The sequence below is a fragment of the Lissotriton vulgaris genome, chromosome 11, assembly GCF_964263255.1.
Source record: "Lissotriton vulgaris chromosome 11, aLisVul1.2, whole genome shotgun sequence".
NCBI classification, from domain to species: domain Eukaryota; kingdom Metazoa; phylum Chordata; class Amphibia; order Caudata; family Salamandridae; genus Lissotriton; species Lissotriton vulgaris.
Window position 1 is genome coordinate 97622756 of NC_141699.1, and position 26859 is coordinate 97649614.

Genomic DNA, 26859 nt, shown 5'->3' on the forward strand with positions numbered 1-26859 from the left:
TGAACTAAGCCAGTCCAGTATTAGACAGCTGTGCACATACTTTGGGGGTCAGAGCGCATACGCTGGGACCTGGAAAGCAGGGCCCAGTACACTACAGAGTCAGAAAAAAGCAGCAGCATCAGTCCCACAACTTGTGGGTGGGGTGATAATACAAAAAGAGGTCCTTTACTACACTAAAGAACTCCATGATAAGGTGAAAAGCAACCTCCTCCCCTGTCTTTTCACCACTTTTCTGCAGCCTCCAAAACCATCGACACTCATGTGACGTTAATATATATCCCAAATAACCTTCCAATTGTTTGACTTATACCTGAAGAACAGCTGCATCTGGTCCTGATGTGTTCCTCTTGATTTAAACCCATCTCTGTCACCTGTAGTGTCCCCCAAGCCTCCATTCTCTCCCAAGTGATCTTTTTCTGTGCATGGAACCCTCAGGAGTCCCTTGCCTGGCGAGGACATCCAAATTCACTTGTAGCCGGTGACACAAAACCTTATCTGAAAGTCTCATCAGGCCGCAACCGCGACCGCGATCATTAGACTGCCTTGCTGTGATCTAAGCCTGGATTCCAAGGCCTGCCCTACAAAGAACCCCAACAAAACGGAATTTGTGCTCATCAGCAGTGACTGCAAACAGCAAAGCTAGTTCTCTACTTTGATTACAACGTCCACTTTGAAGATGACATTTCACAGAGGAGAAACATTGCCATGCATCAGTTGGTCCTGTACTGCAGAGTAAAGCACTTTCTACCAAAAGCAGATTTCAAAACTCCTGTCCAGACTCTGGCTCTTTTCCATCTTGACAGAAGCCACAATCTGCTTGCCAATGATACTTACATGAATTTGATTCCAGGGAAGCGCTTCCTCATTACAGAAACATCCATCATCAATGGGCTTTGCAAGTAAAATGGGACTGTACTAATCCTTGAGGTTCTCACTGTCCTCTACTACCCACACTCTTCGCTTTCAACACCAGCAGCACAGTCCACAAGCCTGTCAGCTCTGTCTCTGCTGTACCTGGACCCTAAGTTCACTTCTGGTGGAACATGCATGACATGCATCATAAACAATGTCAGGATAGGAATTGGGAAATACAGGAAGGGTATGACTAGATACCTGGTGTTTTGTGGTTATAATTCTAGGTAAAGTAGAACTAGCTCATGCAGTCACACCCAAGGGTAGACCACACCTGATGAGTTATCACCCCAACCCTTCTTCCACCTGCAATACTACTGCCCACCTCACGTTCACAGACCTGCGTGTAAGTATTGCCACAGCATCTTTCCTCCATTGTAAAACTTGTCTCAGTACTGTATCCCTGCAACACCCTTACCCCTTTATTTGAGCTACTTACTGTAAACCCATGTTGCGTACAGTGTTCTGTTTGTTGATAGTGAGGACATATAGCATAATACCAAAGTGCATATTGATAATGCCCTAAAAGTACAATCATTCAGGAACACTTCTACACATTTGGGGATGATTACACCACTTGATCAGAAATAACTGGTCTTAAATGTAATAAGTGGGACTAGAAGTCTTTCTGCACATAGTGAATGTAAAGAAATATATTTTGCTGGTGTGATCGATTTTTCATTATTGGGACACATTATGCCTGTATCAGAACTACTAGTCTGCAGTCATTGTTTGCGAATCCACCAGGATGAAAAGAGACCAAGACAATGCCGCCTTGTGCTCAGAGTTGGTTGATCCTTTGAGTACTGTTAAATTGGGTTATACTGAGTTTTGTTGTTTCTATGGTGCTGACTTATGAAGACATACAGTAAAAAGCACTATAGATAGAAAGCTGATGATCAATAACAATTGTAATATTTGGTACCTTTTAGGCTTCGTAAACATGACCCAGATGAAGAGGATGATCTGTTCAGTAGCTACGAGATGCCGTCAGAGATGAAGCCTGAGGATTTCGTCCACATTGGGCCACTCAGGATGTCATTTGACTCCACTACCTTTATGGAATCTGGTAAGGAAATGATAAAGGCTATTTATCCTTGAGAGCCCCAGCCTTACTTCACTGCATTGGACCCTCGTCACACTCACCATCTTCCCTCAGTCAGCCTTTCTGCTAATCTGATTGAAGAGCTGCTTACTGCTTTGGAGGGCTGTACTTGGGTTGTGGGCAAGAGATGCCCATCTATGAATATTCCTCCTTCGGTGGATGTGTCATAAAGAAGGTTTGCTTTCAGACTGTGGAATTTCAAGTTTGTTGGTCAATCTTGCAGGGTCTGAGATACCTATTGATAGTAACTCTGATCTTGGTTTTCCTTGTTTAGAGATCATGTGGTGCCTGCCACTGCGGGCTGGTGCTTAGAAGTTCCTGGCCTGCAGTGGTGAGTATGCTGCACTTCAATGCAGACTCCTGTGTGTGTGGTCCGAGATTAGAGGATGTGAGCTGTTGATCAGGGCTGACTCCGGTTTGTGTGGTTAAGAATTGGAGGGTGGTGTGTCGGTCTTAGGGATATTTTCAGAAGTCCCTGAGTAGGCAGGGGTTACTGGGTTCATTCACGTGAATCAGAGATTTATGTCCTAGGGCAGAACCTTACTATTGCATTCAACTCGGATCACCAAGTACACCATTCCAGCACTTAACTCTCAGGTCATGGTAGTGAAGTTGAGAAGTCCAAGGCTTACTCCGCAAGGTGGTATGGGGTTAGGGACTCAGCACTCGAAAAGCATTAAATAACAGTTAATAAATCATTGTACAGAGCTTTGTTTTTTAGAAAGGAAAAGTACTTTAATGCTATTTACAAAAATAAAACGATACGGATACCAATCCCCTCACAATACATATTTTGGACTTAACACAAAGCTCATTGGACACCAGAAAAAACTCTTTAAGCTGGGTCTGGGTCTCCTTGACTCAGCCCAATGCCTGAACTGTCACAAATCCATTTTTGTGACAATCAATTTTAGGAAGGATATTCAAAACATATTAAATGAAATCTTTAACACTCAATAACTTCAAAGTCCAGAGCCCAGACAAGCTATGGAATAAACTAGACCTATGCATCAAAAAAGTAAATCCACAGTAAACACACATCTTGCCTACAAATCCTACTACAAAATGAGCACTAAAGGTTTATGAACTACGTATGTTTACAACAAAGTACATAGATATCAGATTAGTACCACTACTTAACTCCATTTCTACATAGTTTAGCCTACCGAAGTCACTCTCCTCCCACCCCCATTCTTGCTTCGTTTTACTCCATGGAACTCCATTTCTTCCCTTGCCCGCTCTGCTCCCTCTTTTCCCATACCTCACTTCATTCTTTCACACTGTGGTTATATTCAACAATGCTTTGCTCCAGACAATATTTCCTATGTCACACCCTGGTTGGAACTTTGCCAGTGTAGCCTTTAGTCATACTAATGCTTCTGGAGCTCTTGGCTGGCCTCAAGGTTTTTGGCTGCTGTACCTATGTACTCATCCATATTAGACCATTGGCCAAGCACATAGTTCACAATATCTTGTTAAAGCTCTTTGAGAGGGCTCTCACAGCCTTCTTTAACTATACACACTTGTCCCCTCACAGAATGCCCAAACAGAGGTTTAAAGGGGGAAAACACTACTCCCTTCTGAGTTACTTCTCTGTAAGCAAAAAGCAGGCATGGCAAAATGACATCCCATACCTTTCATGAATTTGTTGAATCTCTCAACTAAACCATTTGTTTGCGGGTGATATGGGGTGGAAAACTTGTATGTCACTTCACACTTAGCCCTCATGGCTTTTAGGGAGCCAGACATGAAGTTACTACCGCCTTAGGAAAACCCACTCTTGTAAACATACTTAAGAGGGCTCAGGCAACTGCCGGAGCAGGGACAATCCTAAGTTCAATAGCTTAGGGTACCTTATGGCATGATCCACCAGCACCAGTATATATCTGTTACCTGATGCTGTTTGACGGCCCAGAGGGCCATTAACATCAACCCATACCTTTGCAAAGGGAACCTCAACCACTGGTGGTGGAATTAAGGGGACCTTTGGGTGGTTTACCTTCCTTGCCACTGGCTTGGTAAGTCACACAGTAGTTACAAACCCCCTTCACCTTCTGGGACATGTTTGGCCAGTAGACGTTGGCGACTAGCCTACTCTAAGTCTTGGTCTAGCCAAGATGTCCAGCTAGGGAGATGTCATGGGCCAATGAGAGTAGAAACTCTCTGTATTGCTGACGAGCTACCACTCTTCTAGTGGCACCAGGCTTGGGGTCTCTGGCCACAGTATACAGGAGTCTCTTCTCCCAATAGGTTCTGTGGGAACCATTGATATCTCTCTCTTTCTGTGCAGCAGATTGCTGTCTAAGACTTTAAGGGTTAGGGCAGGTCCTCTGTCCTTGGCACAGCTCTTCAGTAGTGGGTCCCCCTGGGTCTAAGAGCTGTGTAAGGCCTACCATCCTGGTACTCAGTTCCCTCTGGGGCTGACAGGGATTCTCCCTGAGGAGAGGGGACCTGTGCTTGTGGCTGTAAAGAAGCTGGTTTTCCAGGCTGTTTACCTATTCTCTTGGAGGTTTGGGTCATTATTCCAGATTCCAACTCTTCTTTTTCACCCAGGGCTTTGCTCTGTGCTCAGATTTTTATGCATACCCATTAAGGGATTCCTAGCATGGCTGCATGGGACCTTAGATCTACCTCAGCCCATGCTGAGGACTCCAGTTTATTCTCAAGCAAACATTCAACAGAAATTGCAGAGAAAACGACCACCTTCTTTTGGCCAATAACCCCTCCCCATCCAGGGACACCATAGCCATGGAATGAACCTTAGTCAGATTATTAGCATTGGTTACTGAATACGTTTGTCCAGCCATGTACTGTTCAGGAGGTACCAGTTTTTCAGTCACCATGGTGACACTTGCACCTGTATTTTTCAGTGCCTCTTCTCTGATCCCATTAATCATAGGCTGCTGTCTGTATTTTTGCATGTTGGTGGGCCAGTCAGTCGGGGCAGCTACATCCACCCCACCCTCAGAGATTAGGGTATCTTCTGTGTGCTCTCTGACCTGGTCAGGGCACACCAAGTATCACATGTAGAGACTTACCACTCAAGTAGCTGGAGGTGCACTAGAGGAATTCTTTTTTGAGACAGATAGGGTCACAAGTTTACTGCTCATTGTCTTTGTATTTGAAGCATCAAGCCTTCTTGGGATCCACATTTTAACCCTGGTAACCTCTCTTGGTAAGTGTATTGTCTCGGGTCTACCCTCCTGGACAGGTTTTTTAAGTCCTTTACAGGGCTCTTTATTTGTATCTTTAGATTACCCACTCTCTTCCCCTTGGGGGTTATGGGGGCTCTTCCCCTTGGGGGGAGGGGTAAGTGGGGGGGGGTGGGGGGGGGATTAGCAACCCATTGTTTTTGGTTACCACCTCTGAGACTTTTTGGATACTCCAGGCTTGACCCAATGGTCAGCCTTCTTTCCCAATTCTTGGTGAGAAACTTGACCTAGGTCTACCAAGTACCGATTTGATTTTAGATAAACACAGTTACTTAACAGATGAACTTTCATAATAAGATTATAAAGTCCATCATAGTCTTGCACTTTGTTACCTTTTAACCAGTCACCTAGTGTTATGACTGAGAAGTCAACAAAATCTACCCAGATCAAACTCAAGGTTTTATGAATCTCTGTAGTAAACTGGGCTGTTTTTTGATGCCCCCACACTTTTTGCCCCCATTTGAACTGCTAGATGCTCTGCTCTTTCCCTAAAACTGTAAATGTGAATTGGCACATCCAATTGGCAAGTACTTTAACACCCCTGTAAGGCTCTTGTACGGGGTACCAGTGGTACCCAGGGCAGGGGTGTAAAGGGGGTACCAGGACTGCAGCATGTATTGTGCTACACTGAGTGACCTGAGTAAATCCAAAGTCTACAAGTCTGCCATGTCAGCCCTGCACGAACAGCTTGCCTGCTCGAGTTTGACCCTGCACACACAATGTGTGACAGGGTCACCTCGCTGCTTTTAATGTATGCCAGTTACCCCTAACGTAGGCCTACTATAGCCCAGGAGGCAGGGTGCATCATATTGTATATGTGGAAATACATGTGGAAGCATATATTGCCCTGTGGTAGCATTCTAAATGTAGACGTAAACCTAGCTTTGTGATGGCCCAGACAATTTCTATCATGTTTGGTTTCCAACACCATTCTTTTGAAACTTTTGTCCATCAATTGTTCTTTTTGTTTTTGTCACCCCGAGTGGGACGGGTATGCCCAGACGAGGGTCCCGTGCTGTACATGCCACTAGAGTCAAGCTTGCCTAGCTGATGAGGGGTGAAACCCTGAAAACGGACCCAGGATGCTTGTTTCCGGTCCATAGAGGACCTGGCCTGGCAGTTCGGGCTGGACTGTTCCCATGTGGAACAGGGACAAAACTGCTTTGCATATGGCTTGGTCTAAACTGGAATGGCGTGGGGAGCTAAACAACTATGGATTTAGGCCCAGATCTCTGTACTGTGGTGAATGTTTGACATTGATCAACATTCTGTCCATCAATTGTTCTTTTTGCTTTTGTCACCCCAAGTGGGACAGTTATGCCCATTGTGGGAGGCCCATGCTCTCCATGTCACTGGGGTTTAAGCTAACCTGGCTGATGAGGGGTGAAACCCTGAAACTGGTCCCAGGATGCTTGTTTCCGGTCCCGGGAGGACCTGGCCTGTTAGTTCGGGCTGGACTGTTTCCATGGAGAACAGGGTCACAACTGATTTGCATATGGCTGGGTCTAAACCGGAATAGCCTGGAGAGCAAAAAAAATGGATTAAGGCTCAGATCTTTGTACTGGGTGAGTGTTTGACAGTGTTCAACATTCTGTCCATCAGTTGTTCTTTTTGCTTTTGTCCCCTTGAGTGGGATGGGTATGCCCAGACGTGGGTCCTATGCTCTCCATGTCACTGGGGTCAAGATAGCCTGGCTGATAAGGGGTGAAACCACCCCAAAATCTGTCCCAGGATGCTTGTTTCCGGTTCAGGGAGGATCTGGCCTGGAGGTTCGGGCAGGATTATTCCAATGGGGAACCGAGTCAGGACTTATTTGCATATAGCAAGGGGAGCAAAAAAACAATGAATTTAGGCTCAGATCTGTGCGCTGAGTTGAATGTTTGAATTTGTTCAACATTCTTTTTAAGTTCAAATCGTTTTTATTTATTAAAAACACAGACGGGAGGACAATACAAAAACCAAGGTTACAGAGCTGACAATCAAGGTATAAGCACATCCTGGAGAAGAAAACAAAGTATGATGGTACCAATATACAACAGTAGCATAAAAGAATAAGAGTGAGTCCATGTTGCACTGAGATGAGAAAACAGCGCCAGCTCAGCAACAAATGATGACAAATTATAGAACATAAAGAAGGGAAAAAGAATAAGAACAATAAGGAAATAAAGATGACCAGCTAATCTAGCCTCTTGGCAGTTATTGAACCAGTGACAACAGAGCAACGCTAAGTCAAGGTGGATTGACACTGACCGAGACTGAGGCAGTATGAATACCTTGCAGGTCGATGAATTTATGGAGGGTCGTGGCAAAGCTCTAAGGAGTCAAGAGAGCCCCAAAGCTTCCTGTGAGATTTGCGCCATGGTGAAGTGTGAAGAGCCTCGTTGTCCACACCTCTCAATGAAAACAACCACTCTTTCCACAGTTTAAAGGAGACCTCAGTGAAGTTCTTCCACTTGCTTAGTACAACCTTGCACCCTAGGGAGAGCATGAGATCCAATAAATGTCAGTCTTCAACATTTCTCAGATGGGGATCTATAGCTCCTAGTAATACATAGGCGAATTCTTTTGGTGGACGGTAGTGAAAGGTCGCTTGAACGTAACTATAAATCCTGTCCCAGTAAGATTGTAATAGCGGGCAGTTAAAAAGCATGTGTGCCAAGTCACCAACCTGAAGCTTGCAGTTCCAGCAGTTGCTGCTATCCAGAAGTTTAAGTTTGAAAAGTTTCTCTGGAGTCCAATATGTTCGATTTATAATCATTAGTTTCGTTTGAGAAAGTATGGGTGAGATTTTGCTAAGGAAGGGAGTGAGGTTTATCTTATCCCAATCAAACAGTATGTTTGAGGAGTTTTTAGGTCTCGCTAGACGAAAGCAAAAGCAAAGCTTTTGCGTCTAGCGAGACAACATATGCAATCACTTTCAGGGGAATGTGGACTGCAGACTGTCACGAGCGTCGCCTGCCGGAGATTCTACCTCGTGAGCGCGCATGCCCAGCCCGGCGCCATGCACGTCCCCTGCCACAGACACACACATGCACACGCAGGCAGGAAGGGCCACACACACACAGACACACACGCGCACCCCCCCCCCCCGCCCCACACACGCAGGAGCGCACCTACACACACGCACGCACACATACAGAGACACTTGCCCCCCGCCCCCGCGCCGCATACACAGAAGCGCCCCCGGCCGCCGCATACATACAAAGACACCTCCCCCCCCTCCCCCGCCCCAGCTTTCCCCCGCCCCCGCCGCAGCTCTCCCCCCACCTGACAACACTCACCGGGCTCTGCTGGCGGGGGCTACACGAGAGCTCCCGCTCCTCGGGGCTCTTTCCGCAGCACTTCTCTTTGCTCCCGGTGTGACTCCTCGGCTCTGCAGCTCTTCTCCGGGGCCGCGGGACAAAAGCTACTCCTCTGCGCAGGCCGCTCCGGGGCACTCCGCAGCTCACGGGAGCCCCGGGCCGCGGGAAGACTTTTCCTCTCCTTTCTCAGGTGCTCGAGGAGGCGGGACTTCCGGCCTGGCCGCGATGCAATTGGCTGGCCGGCCGGGCCGCGATGCAATTGGCTGGCCGGCCGGTTGGTTGCTTTCGCTACCTTCTAACATCTGGGCAACTTGAGAACGGAGGCAACCATACGGCGTGCACTCCTGCTGCTTTACCGTGAAGTGCTTCCGTCTGTGACTCCGGCAAGCCGACATTACTGAATGTGCTTTTCGGTAAGTTTTCACACTCAAGCAACGTGTTTTCTGTGCAGAATCAACTTTTAAATCGGAAGATAAAGATACGTCTTTGCACAACTTATTTGCGCACGCTTATTGGCCACATGCTGTGCATGGTAGGTGATTTCTTATTTGTTCAGGACATTCACTGAATGCCTCCTAACTTCTGTGTGTGGATAACTAGTGGCTTCTTGCGCAGCAGCATCTTATTAGGTTGTCTCTCACTTTTAGATATGAAGAGTTTCACGAGTATCCAGCTGCACTAAAATACCTTACTTTTAGCCCTCCCCCTTGTTATGATTTTTCTCCAGCCACGAAAACATTGCTGGTGTGTAACTTTGTTTATTATTACTGATGTTTGGAGCCCAGGTCATCACAAATATTCTTTTGTGGTGTGTGACTTCCTATTGATTTAATCCTGCAGGGGGGATCAAGTTACACCGTTAGCAAATTGCACATGTGAACCACAAGCTAGTCTGTAGTGCATTCTGTCCAATATACACACTTCTTGCCCCTTGTGAATCGCACCAGTTCATCTTAAGAGGAACCAGTGTTCTGAGAAGGGCGGGGAGTGTGTGCGTTGCAGGCACAGCAGCGAAAACACCTGACTCACGCATCAATATTTGGCAGGTCCTTCTCGTGCACACGACAACTATTTTATTCATCTTGAATTGCACCCCATATGCATGCTGGGTGTGTCTGTGTGCTGGACCGATGTGTCTGTGTCTAGAGGTTGTACACCATAACATTGCTACACATCACAGTGAAAGTGTCATCCCTGCAGTTGGTTGTGAAATCCCTGCCTTGGGACATTAGGGAAAAAAACAGGAATAGGGTCAGTGATAACTTTGTAAGTACTACTGGGATTGGCCAAATTATCAGGCAAACAGAGATACAGATTGGAGTTCCAATTTTAAGACTTGATATTACTGGGGCTTGTGTGACTTGTTTTAAAATGTCTTTGCTGGTGAACACCTTGTTTGATTTAGTTCGTTTTAGCTGGTCTTAAAATTTATTTTATTTCAGCAGATGGTAAAGTTAGTTGTCTAATGCAAAAGTTCCACTCAGAGCAAAGGCGTAGAAGGTGTTCTTTTTCTGTATTGCTTTTTTGGAGCTGGATTACAGAAATTCCAGTAGTCTTAGTTTTTGTCACTTCAAACACTAGAGCAGCAATGGGATGATGCTTTTTTTGTTGCTGCTAGGATTCGCCTTAGGGTGTTTGAGAATTGAGCAGATTATTCCAATTTTTAGGGAGGTGTGAATAGTGCCTTTGACAAGGGAGGAGTTTATAATAATCTTCCATCTGATGGGTAGGGCGGTGAATCCTGATTAAACTAGAGAGAATTGGTCAAATTGATAACTGCAGTGTGTGTGTGTGTGTGCGCGCGTGTGAGTGACAGCAGTTTGTGTGAGAGCGACAGCAGTGTGCGAGACAGCAGTGTGTGTGTGTTCTAGGGAGAGCATGGTGTGTGAGAGAGACAGCAGTGCGAGAGAGACAGCAGTGTGTGTAAGAGAGACAGCAGTGTGTGTAAGAGAGACAGCAGTGTGTGAGAGACCGCAGTGTGAGAGACCTTTTATTTATGTTTTGGTATTTGAAACCTAAATAAAACACATTGTTGTTTGCAATGTCAATAGCTCTAACTCCTGTAAATACGAGACCTATTGCATTGCAAATACAATGGGTCTCGCATTGCCGAGAGATTAAACTATTGGCATTGTAAATGACAATGCCATTTATTTATCTGTTTTCAAAACGAACACCTCAATAAAACGTTTGTCGTTTACACTGCCAATAGCTCTAACTTTTGCGAAGGCGAGACCTATTGCATTGTAAATGCTTGTTTTCTTTCTCCCAGGATGTTTCACATTTCCTGTGTGCTTTTTGTGGAATAGGGGCGAGGATCTAATATATCATGGAGATTGTATGACCCTTTTGTACCAGTTGGGATAGCCTATTGGCTAGTGACGGATCGGAAGGAGAGATGGAAAGGGCTGAAATTAATGATTTGAGATGAAGGAATCTGTAAAAGTCCATGGGTGTAAGTCCGAACTGGGCCTGTAGGCAGGAGAAAGGCAAAGGCGAGGAACCCGTGTGTTCGAGGCATGTGGGCTGCTGAATTCATATCTGTGCATAGAACGCCGCCTAGTGTTGGGTCCGGATGAAGTTTTCAAAAGGCCAAAAGGCCGTCGGTTTTCGTCGGTATTGTTCACGATCAGTACTGATAACCTTCTTTAACATTAGTTTGCACTCAGGTCGTCGAATCAGGTCGTTAGGCCTTCTCGACGCCACGTGGACCGACGGTCGATGGAACGAAGCCCTTTCAAATACTGCCCGTAGTGCAACTCGAAGTTCCCGCACACCGATAAACATCCAGTGTGCAACAAATGCTTGTCTTCAGATCATAATGAAGACAATTGCCTAGCTTGTGCCCAGTTCCGGTCCAAAAAGACGATCCGGAATCGACGGGCGGCAAGGCAAGAAATGCAGAGGTCGGCACCAGAGCCCGAGAATATCTTCGATGATGAAGAAGAACTGGTTGACGGCGAAGACTCGGATCAAGAGGGAGATCAATTCTCCGAGCACGACTCTGAATATTATATCGACAACGAAGAACAGATCGTCGATGTCGAAGAATACGAACAAGATATCGTAGCTGTCGAAGACGACTCCGATGATGACGAGGGGCGAACCGTGAGTACACCGCCCCATACAGACACTACACCAATATCAGAGACTCAGGTCGAGGCATCGCCAGCAGGCCTTAGCCAAGATCAAGATACTAGTTCTACAGCCCCGCCATACCGCCCGGCTAAGAACATACAAAAAGAGCCTTCTGAGACACGTAATCCAAGGCCGGTTCCATCGAAACCGAAACTCATCGACACAACAGTCTTCGGATCGAACGTCGCCGAACCAAAGGTGATAAAGCCAAAGGGCGCCGACCCGAAGGCCACCGTTCCTTAACACCTTCAAAGCCAAAAGCCGTCGAATCAACCTCGAAGCCAAAGGCCGTCGAATCGACCTCGAAGCCAAAGCCCGTCGACTCGAGCAAATCGGGTTCGAGTGGCGAAAAAGGAAAGAAGCCTGTCGACGAAGGCAAAAGGGCTACGCCCAAGGCAGTCGTCGAACCGAAACCTAAGGTAGACCACACCAAATTGGTCGAGGCGAAGCCCATCGAGCCAAAGACGCAGGCTCCGAAAACACCTCTGCCACCTAAACAGGTTACCGAGCCGACAAAACCACTCGGTCCAAAAACAGTGGTGAAACCTGTAAAAGACGTCGGACCGACAAAACCTGTCGCCAAGCCTCAAAAACAGATCCAGGCACAAAAGCGGTCGAACCAAGTAAAGGCATTGAACCGAAAAAGGTCAAACCAAAAACTACAGTGCCAAGGCAAAAGACTGTGGAAGAGGAGATCATCCATCCAGACCCATCCACAGAAGTTCAGTCAAAACTATATATTGACCCAAATACTGGGAAAGTAACTGTTTATAAAAGGAAAAAAAGACCAGTGCCTAGTGAAGACTTTTCTAAAATTCCACTCAAAAAGAAGAGAGACTGTGCTACCTCTCCTATTCTTTTCCAACCTATCTCTCCAGCTATGCCTGCTACTCCATACACACCATATTCACCTGCACACTCGGACTATAACCAAGATCAGGATACAGATGTGGGTTTTGGAGATATACAAAACCCATATGTAGACCACAATACACAACCATGGAGATGAGCCAGACAATGAGGGGGTTCTACCCATTACAGACCCTACAGTATACCCAGCTAAGCCATCACCCACAGAAGACACAGTGGCTTTTAACTCCTTAATAGACAGAGCTGCAAACTACCATAGTGTAGACATGCATTCTGATGCTATAGAAGAGGACTTTCTATTTCATACGCCGGCAACATCAGAAAGAAGGGTCAAATCTCTCCCCATGTTAAAGGGCGTCCTAAAGCACGCAAATGACATCTTCAAAGACACTGCTAGGGCACGTGTCATCAACCCTAGAATAGAGAAGAAGTATAGGGCTGCACCAGTACACCCTACATACATCAGGGGAAAATTGCCTTTAGACTCATTGGTGGTATCCAACGCACAAAAGCGTGCGAATTCACAAACAACTGGAGAGGCTCCTCCTCCTGACAAGGAATCTAGGATTTTAGAAGCATCAGGCAAAAGAGTAGCAGCTCAAGCAGCAAACTCATGGAGAATAGCCCATACACAGGCCTTGCTTGCCAGATACGACAGAGCACACTATGATACTTTAGAAGGACTTCTCCAATACTTACCCGAGCATTACAAAGAGCAGGCAGATGAACTTATACAAGAGGGAAAGCTCATCACCAATGCCTCCATTAAGTGTGCTCTAGACGCGGCAGATACAGCTGCCAGATCTATTAACACAAGCGTACTGCTTAGAAGGCACGCATGGCTTTGCATATCTGGATTAAAAAATGAAGTACAGGCCACAATTCTTAACCAGCCTATAAATCCAGATTTCTTGTTTGGTCCAGCAGTTGACTCAATTCTGGACAAAATAAAAAGGACACCGAAACTGCAAAGTCCATGGGAGCCCCTCAGTCCCAACAACACAGAGGCTCCTTTCGTCGCTCAAGTTATAGAGGAGGAGCGCGAGGTAACACATCGCAGCAATCCTCTACTTACAAACCTAATACGCAATCCACATACAATAAAAACACGAACAGGGGTGGATACAGAGGAAATAACACTAAGGGCTGGGGTCGTGGAGGCAATGCCAATAGATCCTCCACTAACACCAGACAGTGACTTCTTGCCACTACCCCCAGACCATATAACACCGGTCGGGTGAAGACTACAACAATTCCTGCCAGTCTGGTTAAACAACCCTACAGACAGGTGGGTAAGGGAAATTATCCAACATGGCTATTGCCTAGAACTCACGTCAACACCACCCAAAATACCACCCGTGCACCGTCTCATGTTGCAGGAACATATAACATTACTGCAGCAAGAGGTTATCAGTATGCTACAAAAGGGGCCATAGAACCAGTCCCACTACGACACCAAGGAACGGGAGTATACTCACTATACTTCTTCATTCCGAAAAAGGACGGTTCACTCAGACCAATATTACACCTCAGGACCCTCAACCTGTACATTCTGTCAGAGCACTTTCATATGCTCACTCTCCAACAAGTAGTACCACTGCTTCGCCAGGGACACTTCCTAGCAACTCTAGACCTCAAAGACTCATACTTTCATATACCAATACACCATGCTCACAGAAAATATCTAAGGGTAAGAGGTATGTGGGCTGCTGAATTCATATCTGTGCATAGATCGATGCCTAGTGTTGGGTTCGGATGATTGCACATTGTTGTCCTGGAAGAGTCTTCGAAGTATCACGAGATAGGTGGCTCCTCCCCTAGACTACAGTGCGCTTGGGCATCCTCTCCATCCTCAGATTGTTTTTCTCCGCCATTGGGTTCGGATGTACTTTCCTTTACTCTTTTCCAAAAGGCGTCGGACTCGTCGGTATTGTTTCGATCGGTGCCGACAACTTTATCTACAGTTCATTCCACTCAGGACGTCGAATCGGGCCGTAGGCCTTCTCGACATCAAGAATATCGGTCGTCGATGGAACGAAGTCCATTCAAAAGATGCCCTCTTTGTAATTCGAAATACCCACATATAGATAAACACCCTGTATGTAACAAGTGTTTATCCCCAGAACATAATGAAACAGACTGCCTAGCCTGTGCGCAATTACGAGCTAAAAAGACACTTCGTGTTTGACGGGCCAATCATGCAGAACCCAGGTTCAGAGCCCGAAAATATCTTCGACGATGAACAAGATCTCATCGAGGCCGAAGATTCGGAACAGTCGGATCAAGATTCAGACCATGACTCCAACTACTATGTCGACGACGATGAAGACATCGTCGAGGTAGGAGACAACGAACAAGGGATCGGGCCGGCGAGGACGACTCCAGTGATGAAATGGGGCCAACTACATCGGGGCCAACTGTGAGCACAACGGCCCAAACATATACTTCTGTAGTTCCACAGGCTCAGGTCGAGGCATCTCCAGAAGGTCTTAGCCAAGATCTTCAAACACATTCTATAGCCCCGCGACACAGCTCGGCTAAGAATATTACAAAAGAGCCATCGAATCAACGTAACCCAAAGCTGTTGATATTGAAACCAAAAGTGGTGGAACCAAAAACGAAACCGAAACTTATCGAAAACACAGTCTTCGGACCTAACTACGTCGATCCATCGGAATCGTTCCCAAAGCAAATCGTCGACAATACGGTCTTCGGACCAAACTATGTCGATCCATCGGAGTCAAACACAAGGGTAGTCGAGCCGAGGCCGCCGCACCTACATCCACTCCAAAACAAAAGGCTGTTGAACCGAAGAAATCAGCGTCGACAGTCGACAACACAAAGAAGGGACTTGATCTGAAAAAGGTTGTCGAACCGAAGCAGACAGTCGACAATCCAATGGATATGCAACGAAAAAATATCGAGCCGAAGAAAATCGAACCGAGAAAGGCATTGAGCCGAGACAGCAAAGCATCGTTCCGAAAACACCAGTTCCGAAGATGCTGCAAAGTCATAAGGGGACTATCGAATCGACAAAAATTGACGAAACTATAAAAACATCGGCTCCAAAGAAGCTGGCACAGCCTAAAAGGACTGTTGAAGCACCAAAAACTCTCGGACCAATCAAATTTGGTCTACCAATTTCCGCTAAAACTAAGGCAGTCGACCCCAAAACCGGCATCGACCCAAAACAAAGTAAACCAAAGACATTGGTGAAACTACTGAGTAGGAGATCTTATATCAAGACTTCTCAACAGAAGAACAGTCAAAACTTTACATTGACCCTAATTCTGGCAAAGTCACTCTCTACAAAAGGAAGATAAGACCAGAAAATGAAAAGGAGACTTATGTCATCCCACTCAAAAAGAAAAGGGACTGTGCAACCTCACCTATTCTATTTGAGCCTATAAAACAAACTATACCACACACATACTCATATACACCCACACACTCTGATGAAGAGGTGGATTATGAGGACAATGAGGAATACAATTACACAGTGGACCCTGACCAAGACAGACAAACTCAACCATGGGCAGACCCAATACATCCTGGTGATTCTCAGCCCATTCCAGACGCACCTGCATACCCTGCTAAGGCTTCTCTTACAGAAGATACAGCTGCTTTTAATGCACTTATAGATAGGGCAGCCCTCCATCACGATGTTGAAATGCATGCAGACCCCATTGAGGAGGATTTCCTCTTTGACACCTTTGCCACTTCAGAAAGATCTGTCAAAACACTACCAATGTAATAAAAAGGGGTACTTAAACATGCAGGTGACATATTTAAGGAAACAACTAGGGCACGGGTCATTAACCCCAGAATAAAGAGGAAGTACAGGCCGGCACCAGTAGACCCCACATATATTAAGGTATAACTGCCTTTGGATTCCTTAGTGGTATCCAACGCACGTAAGCGTGCAAACTCACAAACAACTGGAGAAGCTCCACCTCCTGAGAAAGAATCAAAGATCTTGGAGGCATCAGGAAAGAGGGTAGCTGCTCAAGCAGCTGATATATGGCGAATAGCTAATACACAAGCCCTGTTAGCTAGGTATGACAGGGCACATTATGACACCCTTGAGACACTTCTCCAACATTTACCTGAACCTTACAAGGAACAGGCTGAAGACCTAGTAAAGGAGGGAAAGTTAATAACTAACGCCTCCATTAAATGTGCTCTAGACGTGGCAGACACAGCGGCCAGATCAATTAACACCAGTGTTATGCTCAGAAGACATGCTTGGCTTTGCATCTCAGGTTTCAAAAACGCAGTCCAGTCCACTTTATTAAATCAGCCAGTAAATCCTGACTATTTGTTTGGTCCAGCTGTAGATACAATCCTAGACAAAATGAAAAAGGACACTGAAACAGCTAAGTCTATGGGAGCCTTACAATCCCAACAGCATAGAGGCTCCTTTCGTCACTCCAATTACAGAGGTGCTGCAAGGGGTAGCTCATCACAGCAAACCCCAGTCTACAAAGCAAATACGTAAAACACCTACAATAAAAACAATGGAGGTGGATACCGCGGCAATAACAACAAAGGCAGAGGACGAGGGAATAATACCACCAGGCCCTCTACCAACACAAAACAGTGACTTCTTAGCGCTACCCCCAGACCATACAACACCGGTCGGGGGACGATTACAGCAGTTCCTACCAGTCTGGCAAAACATCACTACAGACAAGTGGGTAAGGCAAATTATCCAGGATGGCTATTGCCTAGAGCTAACCTCCACACCACCAAGACACCGTCCTATGTCTGCAGAACACTTAAACTTATTGCAGCAAGAAGTCATCAGCATGCTGCAAAAAGGGGCCATAGAACTAGTACCATTAGAACATCAAGGTACAGGGGTATATTCACTATACTTCCTCATCCCCAAAAAGGATGGGTCTCTCAGACCCATATTGGACCTCATGCCCCTAAATCAATACATTTTATCAGAGCATTTCCATATGCTCACTCTACAACAAGTCTTACCACTGCTGCAACAAGGAGACTTCCTTGCAACTTTGGACCTCAAAGATGCATACTTCCATATACCAATACATCCTGCTCACAGGAAGTATTGCAATACAAAATCAACATTACCAATTCAAAGTCCTTCCATTTGGTGTAACAACAGCCCCAAGGGTGTTCACAAAATGCCTAGCGACAGTATATGCACATTTAAGAAGACAACATATTCACGTCTATCCTTACCTGGACGACTGGCTAATACAAGCAAAGTCAGCCCAGCAATGTGCCAGCCACATGTCAAAGACCATTCACCTCCTGCACAGTCTAGGCTTCACGTTGAACTACCCAACATCTCATCTCCAGCGGTCCCATGTACAGCAGTACCTGGGCACAACAATAAATACTCTGGAGGCAAAAGCATACCCAGACGCTGCAAGGATAAACAGTATGCAACTGCTCATCCAAAAGTTCAAGCCCCAACCCTCGCTCTCTGCCCGAGTGTTTATGCAACTCATAGGCATAATGGCTTCGTGCATCTTCATAGTCCCTCATGCAAGGCTGCACATGCGTCCGCTACAACAATGCTTAGCACAGCAGTGGAACCAGGCTCAAGCACAATTAAAAGACCTAGTGTTGGTGACCAGTCTTGCATACAACTCTCTGCATTGGTGGAATCCACAAAACCTTTGCAAGGGACGACTGTTCCAGGATCCTGTACCACAGATAGTGTTAACAACAGACGCATCCCTGACAAGATGGGGAGCCCATGGCCTTTAGTACACAGTGCAGGGCCTATGGACGACACAACAAAAGAAAATGCACATCAACTTGTTAGAGATGATGGCAATTTTCTTGTCAATGAAAGCGTTCAAAGTACATTTATGCAAAAAAATCGTGTTGATCCGGACGGACAACATGACGGCAATGTACTACATACAGAAGCAGGGAGGAACACACTCTCCACAGCCATCACATCTAGCCCAAAGCATGTGGAAGTGGGCCATTCAAAAAAACATTTATCTCATGGCGGAACACCTCATAGGCAAAGACAACCAAATAGCGGATCTGCTCAGCGGACACAGCCATCAGATGCACGAGTGGGAGATTCATCCCACAGTGCTACAACCGTACTTCCAACAGTGGGGTCAACCAGAGATTGACCTGTTCGCCACAAAAGAAAACGCAAAATGCCAGTACTTTGCCGCCAGGTTTCCACATCCGCAATCGCAGGGCAATGCGATATGGATGAACTGGTCTGGCAAATTTGCGTACGCTTTCCCCCCAGCACCGTTAATAACGCTAGTGGCACGCAAACTACGCCAATACTCATTGACACAAATCCTGGTTGCTCCAACATGGGCGAGGCAACCATGGTACACAACTTTTCTAGAACTTTCCGTGGTGCCTCATCAAAGACTACGGCTAACACCCACTCTTCTCACTCAGAGCCATGGAGACATACAGCACCCAGATCCGCAACAACTGAACCTTGCAATCTGGCACCTGAAATCTTAGAGTTTGGGTACCTAAACTTACCTCCAGACTGTATGAACATTATCAAGGAGGCAAGAAAACCTACTACACAAGCTTGTTACGCAGCTAAGTGGAAGCGTTTTGTCATTTACTGTTATAACAATGACATAAGCCCACTAGATGCCTCAACGTAAATGTTCATTTACTACCTTTTGCACCTACATCGTTGCAATCTAGCTTATTCCTCTATAAGAATACACTTAGCTGCCATTGCAGCTTATCTTCAAAACAGGCAGCATCTTTCGCTATTTAGAGTGCCTGCAATTAAAGCATTCATGGAGGGACTCAAACAAATAATCCCCCCAAAACACCCACCTTCACCCGTCTGGAACCTAAACATTGTTTTAACCAGACTAATGGGACCACCATTTGAACCATTGCATTCATGTGAATTACAGTTCCTAACATGGAAGGTAGCTTTTCTTGTAGCGATTACTTCACTTAGAAGAGTTAGTGAGCTGCAAGCCCTAACCATTCAAGAGCCATTCATCCAAAGACATGCAAATAGGGTAGTTCTTAGAACAAACCCTAAATTTATGCCAAAAGTGGTATCCCATTTTCATATAAATCAAACATGAGAACTGCCAGAGTTCTTTCCAAATCCACAGTCAGTACCTGAAAGGGCTCTACACACAATAGATGTCAAAATAGCTCTTCTATACTACATTGATAGAACTAAGGATTTTAGGAAAACTAAACAGTTGTTTGTAGCCTTTTCACCACAACATAAAGGCAACCCCATTTCAAAATCTGGGTTAACCAGATGGATAGTTAAGTGCATTCAGATATGTTATCTTAAAGCAAAACACACTTTAACCTTTAACAGTTCCCCCAAGGGCGCATTCCACAAGCAAACTAGGGGCATCCATGGCTTTCCTAGGAAACATTCCTCTAGAGGAAATATGTGAAGCAGCCACATGGACCACCATACATACTTTCACAAAACACTATTGTGTAGATGTACATTCCAAACAGCAAGCTGCTGTAGGACAGGCTGTTCTAAAAACACTATTTCAGACTGCTGCAGCTGGCACGGGTAGCCACCGCTAGGGGGAGAAACTGCTATACATTCTATGCACAGATATGAATTCAGCAGCCCACATGGAGCTCCTGCGGGAAGTGCCGACGTTGGAGGCGGCAAGCACTGCTAAGGCCACGGAGGATTGATCCCTGCACTGGAGCGCCAACCCCCGGTCTACGCGCCCCGACACTGCCGTGACGGCTTGCCGTGCATCCTGCCGTGACTGCCGCGACTGCCTGTGATCACCGGTCGCCGGTGAGCCTGGAGCCCGCAGAACGGAGATCCTGCGGGAAGTGCCGACGTTGGAGGCGGCAAGCACTGCTAAGGCCACGGAGGATTGATCCCTGCGCTGGAGCGCCAACCCCCGGTCTACGCGGCCCGCGGCGGAGGTACATCTAGCCTCTCTCCCCTATCACCGGTTTTCTCGCCGGGAGTTATGGAGAGGGAGGGCAGCAGAGCTATGGAGAGGAAGGGCAGCGGAGCAAATGCTCAATAGCGGTTGGGCTGCAGTGCCTAGTGGGAGAGCTGGGCGGTGGGTCGGCTAGAGCACACGGAAACTTAAACACGGAATGAAGGCGCCTAACAGCCCCCCCCCCCCCCCCGAAAACGCTATGAATATATGAAAACAACGCTGATAGCACGACCATCGGCTATCATTCATTAATGGAATTTCTATTGAGCCTCCAACTGGAAGAAAGGAATACACACACCGGCAACGCGAAAAAAGGGTGCTCTGAAGCTAGCAGATCAATATTCTCGGACAAAAACGACCCCAAGACTACGACAAGGTATCGTGCCTCCCTCTCAGTTTTCTTTTCATTTTTGCACCGCTTTTTAAGTTGATTTACAGAGACTTTATTTTTGTGATCCTCTGCCCAAAAATGGCCGGGATCATAAAACTGTAGTATTTATTCGAATCCATTTCCTGGACATCCTCAGAAAACAGATCTTTCACCCAAAATGGCTGGGGTCATAAACCTGCAACAACAAATGGCCAGACCCTCAAGAAGCTAATCAAACAGCACTGCTTTTCCCACGGTCCTCCGAAATAGACATAGGACTCACCTCTACCCTCCCAGTAAGATAAAAGAAGGACTTCCGCGAAACTTATCTGCCTCCCTGATCTAAGGTCATAATAACAAACATAGGACTACTATACTCTTTGCTCCCTCTCTACTCTGGCGGCCATCTTAGACTAGTCAACCCTCATCTCTCCACCATACCTAACGAGGCGGCCATCTTAGGCTAGTCAATCTTTCTACCCCTCCATACACACTTCTTAACTTGTCTTAACTTTTCTCCCACTCCTCCCTCGCGCTCACCATAGCTCCTTTCCCACACTGACCTTCACAGCTCTTCAACCTTCTTCCAACATGGAACGCACGGGCAATCACACATTTAAAATTAACTACCCCCCAGAGCTCTCCAAAAAAAACGCAAAACGTTTTAAACACAACTTCTTAAAGTCCCACCTTGAAACCCCCTTTTTAGACACCTACTTCTCCCTCACCAATGGAGCTAAGAGCACTGATCTTTACACTATTCGCAGAGCACAATGGAGAAAAGCATTCCTCTCCCTACTCACCATCACGACCTCCAGGAAAACTGCCCATGGTATAACACTCTCCACCACTCTATCCCAATTCAACCCAGCTAGAGCATCCATCACTATATACAACAACGGCACCATACTTATTCAATCCACAGACAGAAACCTTGACCTATTTGACAACCTGTTCCCCACCTTCAAAGAATACATTTCCAACGCGCAGTTCCCACACCATCCGACCTCCAAAACCAGCATCCTCGACCCCACAGCACCTCCTACCACTAACACGGACCCCCTCCCTACACCCAGCACTGTACACTGTCACCCCCGGCTACATACACTACATACACTTCACACTCCTCAACCCCAGACGCGGACCTCCCCTCTGCCACCATCACCCCCACCCCCACCCCCTCTTCCCCACTCCCACAGAATGAGAACCCCACACCTCCGACTAGCTTCTCAGAACAACCCACCCCACCTGACCACACCCCACACAACAGGACTCTCTCCCAACCCATCTCCCCCCCCACTCTTGGCACCCCCTCCTCACCTAGCCCTCACTACTCCCCCAACCTCTCCCCCCTCACTCTCTGCACTCCCGCCGCACCCCCAACTCCAACTCCAATTTCCCTAACACCCTCACCCCTCTCCCCCAATAACCCAGACACTTCCCCCCCTGCAGTGCCCGTCCCCAACCCCCTACCCACCCCCACGCTAGACATGATCATGACCACCCTCATCCAAGTGAGAGAAGAACTCCACACCCTCAAAGACTTACTCCTCACACACCCCAGACACCCCCCTCCCACGGCCACTTCTCAACCTAACAACATATCCCCCTCACATACCCCTCCCACGGCCACTTCTCAACCTAACAACATATTCCCCTCACATCCCACTCACCCCCTACGTGGGACCTCTATCCCCTCTCGCACTTCTAAACATAACACCATATCCCCCTCACATCCCACTCACCCCCTACGCTGGACCTCTATCCCCTCTCGCAATACCTCCAACCGCCCCCAACGCACTAACAAGACTCTCTCTGACCTCGACATACACACCCTACTCCGATAATATGTCCCGACCCGCCAAAACCTATTAGCCTCCACACACCGGTCCATTCCTAAGATTCTCTCCAACCCTCTCAGACACCCCACGCATAACAACAGAGGCTCCGTCCCCTACAACCTCACAAAAGTCCCTCTCACTTTTGATCCCTCCCCCTGCACCTCCAGACTCAAATGCACACTTCTCAACTGTAGATCGGCCCAAAGACACTCTTCGGAGATCGCTGATCTCATCACTTCTTTGGACCTTGACTTAGCCATCCTAACTGAAACATGGCTAACTGAATCTTCGACTCCCATCATGGATATCCTAGTTCCCCCCAACTACTGCATCACTAGACTTGACAGGCCCATCAAGACAGGCGGTGGAATCGCATGCATCTATAAGAGCAACCTATCAATTAATAAAGTCACCACCCCTTCTCTCACCTCCTGTGAATACCTCTGCCTTGATGTCATCAACGAAAACAAACCTGTATGCTCACTACACATCATCTACCACCCACCTGGGGACAACCTCACCTTCTCCCAACAACTCATGGACACAATCTTAATCAACTCAGGACGGCAAAACACACAAATCTACCTTGGCGATTACAATCTTCACTGGAACGATGGCAGTGACTCAGTGGTTAATAGCCTCAAAAATTTCCTGATCGCTTCTGACCTCACCCAAATTTTCAATAGCCCGACCCATGACAAAGGCTCTATCCTCGACCTTATCATCTCCAAAGAAGGCAACACTCAACTTGATTCAATCCAGCCCTGTGACTGGTCAGACCACCATATTGTCACATTCTTCATCAAGGAAAAAGTTAAACGTATCCCGGTCCAATCCTCTAAGCCCAAAGTTTGGAAAAGAGACCTAAAGAAACTCAATCCAAACTCTTTGCCCCCTAACAGATGCAATCTCCTACTCCCCCCTACCGACATTACCGACGTCCCGTATCTAACTGACCATTATCTCAACACTATGACCTCAATAATCAATGAGGCGGCACCGATGCAACTGAAAAGAGTCTCCACCAAGATATCCAACCCTTGGTACGATGGGAGTCTCAATGAAGACAGACGGGCTATGCGAATGGCAGAGCGCACTTGGAGATCTGTCCCCTCGCACTGCACCTAAAAATGCTGAAGAAAAAGAGAAACGCATACTTAAGGAGAATAAAACGCTCAAAATCAGAGTTCTTCAGACTCCAGCTAGACCAAGCAAAAAACCGTCCAAGAAAACTATTTCAGCTAATCCGATCACAATCCAAGGAACAACCCCAAGCAGTCGACACTAGGGGCAATACTCCTTCTTGTGAAGATTTCGCTACCTTCTTTGACCTAAAAACGGACAACATAAGGAGCGATCTCATTGACGCAAGCCTTTACTCCAAACCCGACCGCATAACACCCACTGAACCAAAAAAGAATGCGACATGGTCATCCTTCGACACCTACTCTGAAGAAGAAATTGACAGACTACTCAGCACCCTGAAACCATCCAATCACCTCACTGACCCTCTTCCTGCTAACGCTGTAAAAGACTTCACCCCTTTGCTCCTCCCACTCTGGACTAAAATTATCAATAGTTCACTGCAACAAGGAACCATCCCTGACTCACTCAAAGTTGGACAAGTTACACCTCTACTAAAGAAACCAACTGCCGACCCCACTGATCTAAACAACTACCGTCCGATTACCAACATTCCCACTCTTGTCAAACTGTTGGAAAAATGCGTTCAACTACAACTAACAAACCACATAGAACAGTTTGAGCTCCTCAACCCTCATCAATCTGGCTTCCGAGCAGGGCATAGTACTGAAACTGCTATGACTCACATAATTGACGACCCCCTCAAAATTTTGGATCATAATGATACCTGCCTCCTCATCCTTCTTGATCTCTCCTCAGCATTTGACACTGTGAAACATGAGAACTTACTCGAACTCCTAAATACAAGAATGGGTCTCTCTGGAACTTTCTTCAGTGGTTCACCTCCTTTCTACACAATCGATCTCAAAAATTCAAGAGCAACAACTTGATGTCCGCTCCAATACCTGTATCGTTAGGTGTCCCCCAAGGATCCTGCCTATCCCGACCTTGTTCAACCTAGTTATGGAACCTCTCACCTCCTTACTACAAGCATCCAATGTACTTTTTCACATGTACGCCGATGACACTCTGCTATATCTCAAACTACAATCCCCCAAAGACATTATGCGTCTGAACTCAACGATCAGAAACACCCAATCCTGGCTGGCCGATAACCACCTCAAACTCAATGCCATGAAAACCGAGTTCCTTCGGATCTCACCTCCAGCGAAAATCTCTACCACTCAAACCTGGCTTAAGCACCTAACTGCACTCAATGTCCAACCAACCATTGTGGATTCAGCAAAATCTTTAGGCATAACACTTGACGCCAATCTCAACATGCAGCAGCATATCAGCAAGGCAACTAAGCGAGCAAACCTCCAAATAAATATCTTGAGGAAAATTAAACCCTTCCTCCCAGCCAAAGACTTCCAAACTGCAGTACAAGCACTAGTCATCCCTCGCATAGACTACGGAAGCATCGCCCTCTGCGGTCTCCCCCTAACTACAACTGCACCCATAAGAGCTTCGCTAAACGCGGCAGCGAGACTCATCACTGGATCAAAAAAACACTCACATATCTCCCCTGACTTTAAATCCCTGAACTGGTTGCCGTTTGAGGCCAAAATACATCTGAAAATTGCCTGCATGACGCACAAGGCCATACACCTGAAATCACCTGGCTACCTCACTCAGAAGTTGACAATTTCCGGCGGGTCCAGAATCACCAGAAGTACAAACAATCTTCTTCTGAAGCCTCGAAGATTCCGGAAGTAAAAAACTTACAAACGCTCCTTCTCAGGAATGGCGCCTAGGATCTGGAACTCACTCCTTTCTGAAACAAGGCTCATCTCATCCACCCTCCTTTTTAAGAAAGAAGTTAAAGCTATCTTCATGGCTAAATACACTTGAACTACTACTCCTGACCTTTTAAGACTGTGCGTCGAGCTATATTATGTGTTTGATCCTTTGCACATGTGTTTTACTTGTAATATTGACCTAACCGATTGTTCATGCTCCCTCCTATCTACCTCACTTTACCCTACCCGCGTCGAGCTATATTATTTGTTTGATCCCTTTGCACATGTGTTTTAATAGTATTTTTGACATAACCGATTGTCCATGCCCATTTGTACTACTGCATTGACCTACCCTACCTCACCTTACCCTACCTCTTAACTATGCTCCCCGTGTACCCACCCTACCAAACAATTATGCCTGTGTAAAGCGCTCTGTTATCTGCAAAGATCTTGTTTGCGCTATATAAAACTTTCAAAATAAAAAATAAATAAATAAACCAGGCTCAAGGGCAATTACAGGACCTAGTGTTGGTGATCAGTCGAGCATACAACTCTCTGCATTGGTGGAATCCACAAAACCTTTGCAAAGGTAGACTGTTCCAAGATCCTGTCCCACAAATAGTGATGACAGCGGACGCAATCCTCCTAGGCTGGGGAGCCCATGTCCTGCATTACACAGTTCAGTGACTATGGACTATACAACAGAAAAAAATGCACATCAACCTACTGGAGTTTACGGCGGTCTTTCTAGCCCTAAAAGCATTCAAAAACACTTATGCAACAAGACTGTGTTGATCTGGACGGACAACATGACAGCTATGTATTATATTCAAAAACAAGGAGGAACACACTCCCCACAGCTGTCGCACCTAGCTCAAAGCATGTGGAAATGGGCCATTCAGAGGAACATGTTTCTCATGGCAGAACACCTACCAGGATAGAACAATCAAATAGCCGACCTGCTCAGCAAGCACAATCAGCAGATGCACGAATGGGAGATTCACCCCAATGTGCTCCAACCATTCTTCCGGCAGTGGGGACAGCCGGAGATAGATCTGTTTGCCACAAGCGAATACGCAAAATGCCAGTACTTTGCCGCCAGGTTCCCACATCCGCAGTCGCAAGGCAATGCGATATGGATGAACTGGTCAGGCAAATTTGCGTACGCTTTTTCCCCAGCTCCATTAATACCGCTAGTGGCACGCAAAATGCGCCAACATTCGCTGACGCTAATCCTAGTTGATCCCACATGGGCGAGGCAACCATGGTACACGACGTTCCTAGAACTGT

At 46.5% G+C, this 26859-nt stretch overlaps 1 protein-coding gene across 4 annotated transcripts in view; it reads left to right on the forward strand.

Annotated features, from left to right (window-relative positions):
- The window catches only part of CABIN1 (calcineurin binding protein 1), a 1446726-nt gene that overhangs the window by 348925 nt on the left and 1070942 nt on the right, over positions 1-26859 (forward strand). For all 4 annotated transcript variants that reach the window (XM_086942778.1, XM_086942776.1, XM_086942775.1 and 1 more), the window contains exon 12: positions 1845-1981. In XM_086942778.1, the coding sequence (XP_086798904.1) occupies positions 1845-1981 (137 nt within the window). The remainder of the gene's footprint in view (positions 1-1844; positions 1982-26859) is intronic.